The following is a 6,000-nucleotide window of genomic DNA, read 5'->3' on the forward strand; positions in this document are numbered from 1 at the left end:
AAGGTGCAGGATGATTCCCACTTAAGCCTACAAGTGTTCTTACTACTCCCATAGAGCTGACATCACACCTGCAGCATTTTCTGTGCACATACCCCAAACAGAGCCACAAAGAATTCATGCAGATTCCTAGCACAATATGCACTCCTCAGTGGATTTGTTAGCTCCTTCCCTTCTCCTCTTTCACCCTCAACACATGCATTTGACCTACGTGTTTCTATGTAGCACATAGAACACATGCATTATGGATGACTTAGGTCATGGAAAGGATGATCCTGGCTCAGGCAGACATAATGTATTCAAAGGATGTGCTATCAGTTCTTACTAAAGTCAGTAGCAAAATCATCGTTGTCTTCAATGGCACAGATGAAGTGCTTGACCTCCCCTGTGTTATGATTTTAGAGATTCCCACTGTCCCGTCCAAAGCATGTAACAAAGGCACAACAGTTGTTCAAACATATTTGAGATCGATTCTTGATACAAGTAATTTAGGTGCTCCTTATCAGCCACAAGAGAGTAAGATATCCTTCCTATGCGCTTCTACCTGGATACTTAGATGATGTCTCCTGGAACACCAAATGTCATGTCTCTTGCCAGTAAACAAGCAGGCTTTTGACAAGTCTCACACTTGTCTGCCAAGGCTAATGTGCTACTTAAATTCTCAGGAAACTCCACTTTGGTTTTGATGGAAATACTGATGCAGACTAAGTATCTTCAATTGATTTCTTCACTGCTTTAAGGCTGGAGGTTATACAAATGAAACTAAGGAATATTTCATATTTCAAAATCACATTTTACCCCACTCATATATTCTGCACCTTGAGTGCATATAAGCAGTGTATCCTTACTAGCTTTGATACTGACTACTATTTAATAATTTTATTTCTAATGCAGCTTGTTGCTTCCATTCAGAGCTGGTGGTCATCTGCATGGCACCTATATTATGCCAGGAAAACATATGCTCTTAGTGGTATCACGAGTCACTACTTCAGCACAATTATATCTGACCTCAGCACGCTTACATCTGAGAACACAAGAGAGATAGGACACAGCTGTGTTTTATTATGCATGGGCATTTTGAATATTTAGTATTAGTCATATTGTTTTTGTATTAGAGTTTTGTTTGTTTGTTTTTAAAAATAAAACACAGTTCCCTAATGTTTCATACACAAAGTCATTGCACTTTCTCTGTACAACATATTAAAAGGGGTTAAAAGAAAACAAACTTAATCTTTGATCCATTTCAGAAAATATATAAAATACCTCAGGAATTTTCTCCTTCCACTCTTGATAGAGTTCTCTCATGTCAATTAATTTGTTCTCTAGTTTCTCAATAGTCCACACTTGAGTACCTTTTCCTTTTCTTCTCACTTGAATAGCAGGCTCGCTTACTATCGCACCTCTCTAAATCAGAAGAAAAAACAATCATTGCAGGAAAGGTGCACATAAGTAGTTTAACTCTTCACTCAAATTGCATTCCTAAAATGGAATAAAATACAGAACATGCAGCTTCTCTCTTCATGCTAGTCATAATACCTCTGTCCTCAGACACTGAATGCCCTATACATCTCTGAGGATCCAGATCTCTTTATCCTTCTCAAACAATGACCATTCCCACAGGAACATTAACACAATCAAATCCTCTATGACAAGCATATAGTCCTAATTGCTATTACATTTACAGCAGCACTGTAAAACCCTTATGACACAAAGATTGCAGGAAACTCTAACAAAACCCATTAATTTTTGCAAATTAACTAAAATGCAGGTTCTGCAGCAACAGAATACAAATGTCTGTTCACAAGATGCATGCACATATAGTGATTATACACTTAAAAAAAGCAAGAGCCATACTTAATGCTATGTTCCCATTTTTACTTAATTATTCACTTTCAAGGTATTAGTCAGATAGTAGCTTTATTTTGCCTATTCATAATCTAACAAAAGTAACATGTTATCACCTCAAGTTAGATGAATGCTATATATGTCTACATAGTTTAGCCATAAAGCTACATTTTTCAACAGTCTTTGTTATTATTACCTTTTTGTTGGCACTGAGGTTTTCAGCAGGGATCTGAAGTGTTACTTGATAATCTGTTAGTTTACTCATTTCTTCTGCTAAGAAGTTTGCTTCTCTCACCAGAGTATTTGCCTTTACTATCTGCTCTCGAAGTTTAGCCAGGCTCTGTCGAAACAATTCATCCCTGTGGTGCAGTAGGTAACATGAAAAATACACAGAAACCTATTTCTATTATTGGAAAGCTGCAAATAAAGGTGCTAACAAAGACTTTTTTGAAACAGGTATAAGAAGAATTGCTTTGTAGCACTGTGTCAGCAAACACGAAACACTGCCAGACAATTTTATTGAGGAAAAGCAGTGATCACGTATTAAACAAACAAATTACTGTCAAGGCAAGTCTAGCACAGTGATGCCCAAATAAAAGGACACAGTAATATGAGAGCTGTTAGAGTGATGATTTGTTTAAAGCCCTAGGGACATTCCTAATTTTCAAGAAATGCAATAATTGCAGCTGTCTTTGTCTTTAATCTGGAGTCCTGTTCCACAGAAACTATCAGTCCCAACACGTAAGACTTCATCTTGATAAAACCTGCTTTTCCTCAGATCATGATGTTGGAACCTGCAATCACTGCAGGCCACAGCTTTACATCACAACTGCAGCTTTGCAGTGCTACAGACCCCCAGACCTCCCTCCACATCCTTAAGCCATCTCAAGGGAACATGTTAAAAAATTACAAATAAAAAAAAATCTTACATCCTATGTACCCAAAGTATCTTTTAAGTAACAGATGAATGAACACAGGTTAAAGCTTGTGCACCCTGCACAGTTAATAGTCTCTGGACAAATTCCAAAAAGGATTTTTAGGCCTGTCTGAGCAAATCCATTCTAATGTAACACCTGGCAAGCATGCTCTGACACACACTGTATACATACACCTGTGTACTAAAATACACTCTCACCTGGGACTCTCATCTTTAATCTACCTTTTAGAAGTATCATGATTATCCTCTGAACAAATGCCCCCATTCATTCTGCCTTTCTTTGTAACCTCAACAGCACTTACTGTGTCTCACCATCTTCATAAAACTCATAATCAAATTTCAGATATTTCAGTCACCAGCACTCCCCTGTAGAATTTTTTAGCTTTTCTATGCAAAGTCCTACTGAAATATGGTACATGTTGTGCACATACACTTTATTTCTACAAAATACCCTATATTATGGACGAACCTAGTAGGAACAAGTAAACTTCTGGGGCTTGCTGTGAATACAGGCAAAGTTTGTCTACTTGCCTTTATTCAAATATGCTTAGATCTTTTGCATGTCTTTATAGTACAAACCACAAACAACTGCTAATATGCCTCTCAGTCACTAACAGAATTCTACTTGAGTGGCTATCTTTCTCCAAAATATCCCAAAAAGCAGCCTGGCTAATTCAACTTGCACTGTCTGGGTCCCCTGGTACCATATCAAAGTGGTAAAAAGCCAGCAGCATTAATTAGCAAGCAGCCCTGAATTTTAGTGCCTTCAACATGCTAAAACATGCAATTTTGTCTCTCTGCCCTATCTGGCCTGGGTTTGCAACAGTGGTGGGTTTCCTTGGATAGCTGGATTTTTAGTCAGCTTCCTCCATATCTGCTCCCAGTGTTGTATGGAAAATTCCTTTCCCGCTGCCTCTTGCTTCTGTTATCCAGGCTATCTAGATAAGCAATTCCAGACCATGCTAGTGACACATTCCACAGACAGCTATAATTTTGGATTCACCCAGAAAATGAAGCTAGAGTCAGGAGTTGCTCACTAAAAAGTACTAAATTATGAGAGTGCATTACACCTGCAAGCACTGTGAGAGCGCTGCCTAACTTGAGAAAGAGAAGGCAGCTTTGATCTGTAAATGCTGTAAGAGCCATTGGATCCTGCTACAGCCAGTCCCTTCCTTGATCTGGGACGTCATGATCTGGCAAGCTTTTTGGGGAGGCTCCCGTACCAATCTTAGCTGGATTCTTGAGAAAGGAATGGTTTAAGACTGTAAAGAGAGTTTATGAGTAACTCAACCAATTATTATGGGCAGTTCTCATTACAGTTGTGTTTTTCTGTATACAGCTGTGCCAGAACCCTTCCAGAAACTTACCAAAAAAAAGTTTCAGAGAGGATTTTTTAATTCTTACAACATGAAACATGTGACAAGCTCCATTAGGTATTAACTGGAACAAATATTCATTGAACATGAAATACTGAAAAAATAATTTGAGCCAAACAAGGAAAAAACTTGAGCAAATACTCATTGGACATGAAATCCTGAAACAATCATTTTAGCCAAACAAGGGAAACAACTGACACAAGATATCACTGCAAGTCTCTGGGACTCCTAATGCCAGATACAGAATAAGCTGAACTAAACCTCTGGTCCAGTACAGCACTGCCCCAACAAATTAAATTTGTTCGAAGTTACAAAGGGTTAACTTTTTGCCAACAGGAATTAACACCAGCCCAGGTATCTGTCCTTCCACAGTCAGCAGAAAACTGGAATAGACTCTGTGCAATGTGTTCCAGCTGATCTGACAGATACAACCATGTGCCATACCTCTCAAATTCATTTTCTTGGCTGATTTGGTAGAGTTCAGCTTCATTTGCAACAGCAACTGAGCAACAGCTAAAACTGTACTAATCAAACTCTGTGCAATCCAGACTCTTGGCTGTTTTGCACATTTTTCACGTCCAGTCTTCCCATTCTTTCCTGGATTTCTTGCCTTCTGGCCGGTTAGCTGGTAAACATCCTCTCAGCAACACTTAACCATGCTTTTACAGCAAATATCACTCAAAGATTTTTTTTCTGGTTTGTTATTTAAGAAGATTCAATTTTTTTCCCTTTTTTCAGAAGCCAAAACCTCTTCTAGAACTATAAATAAATAAAAAGTATACCTAAGAGGATCTTCTGAAGCACAGGAAACTGATAATTCAGAAAACTGCCTACTCAATGGCAGTGCCACCAAAATGTTATAGACTCCTCACTGATTGCTCCAAAGAGCACTCATTCTTCTCATTTTTACAATGTAGAAAAGTACAGGTTTCAAGTAATTCAATAGTTATATAGAGTAAAGCATTCACCCATGAAATCCAGAGGCAAAACTGCTTGTTCAAAGCACAATTCCTCCTAAGAAACATCTGACAACTACTGAGAAGTGAAGGCTGGCAGAATACCCAGCCTTGATATCACTCCAGATTCTCTTTTTTTTTTTAATGTGATTACATGGTTATGGTGGTTAACTTTAAGCTAACCAATTACCATTTTTTCTTCTCAACTCTGAAGGTCAGGCAAGTTTTTTACTCCTTCCTTTTCCCTTCAATTGCATCTTTTTAGAGATGCCTTGCCAGTAAGCCCCATTCTCATTTCTGCTACTGAAGTGGGTTATCAATGATTTCTTGGCGGCCTTACTGTGCTCAAAGCAATTCTGAATAGCAAGGGCTACAGCTAGTGTGTTTCTCACTCTGCACTCCTTGTGCAGCCCTAAAAGAGCCTGAAAATCCCAACCATGACTCTGCAACATTTCACATTCAGTTCCCAGTGGTTCTGTTTTTAGCTCTTACAGGGGCAAACAATTATTTTAATTAATGTTGAATCACTGAACTACTTCTTCCCATACTTGCCATGAAAAACATTCTAGTCATTGCTGGTCAACAGTTAGCTATTTGTTTAGGTTTTTTTTCCCAGGGCAAACTGGGAAGAAATTACAAAACAAAATCTTGCATAAAAACTAAACCAAGATCTGTTCTGTTCTATTTCTAACACACTCAGTTTGAAAGCTGCAACACAATCTTAGCTATCCTTTTTTAGACTTGTCTTCTAAATGAATTTGGTTTTTTTAACACTGGAGCATAAAGCAGAAATAATTACATAGAAAAGAGCATTCAAACTCACTACATATAGAAAAAAAATGGTGAGTGAATAAGGAAGTTTCTGTTTTAAAAGAAACAGATGAAAAAG

The 6,000-nt window shown here is 38.0% G+C and overlaps 1 protein-coding gene across 6 annotated transcripts in view; it reads right to left on the reverse strand.

Annotated features, from left to right (window-relative positions):
* KIF13A (kinesin family member 13A) overlaps positions 1 to 6,000 on the reverse strand; it is a 108,498-nt gene that overhangs the window by 23,301 nt on the left and 79,197 nt on the right. For all 6 annotated transcript variants that reach the window (XM_017808507.1, XM_017808505.1, XM_017808506.1 and 3 more), the window contains 2 exons: positions 2,039 to 2,201; positions 1,261 to 1,401 (listed from right to left, as the gene is read on the reverse strand). In XM_017808507.1, the coding sequence (XP_017663996.1) occupies positions 1,261 to 1,401; positions 2,039 to 2,201 (304 nt within the window). The remainder of the gene's footprint in view (positions 1 to 1,260; positions 1,402 to 2,038; positions 2,202 to 6,000) is intronic.

This window comes from Lepidothrix coronata, unplaced genomic scaffold, assembly GCF_001604755.1.
Source record: "Lepidothrix coronata isolate B3197 unplaced genomic scaffold, Lepidothrix_coronata-1.0 Scaffold23, whole genome shotgun sequence".
NCBI classification, from domain to species: Eukaryota; Metazoa; Chordata; class Aves; order Passeriformes; family Pipridae; genus Lepidothrix; species Lepidothrix coronata.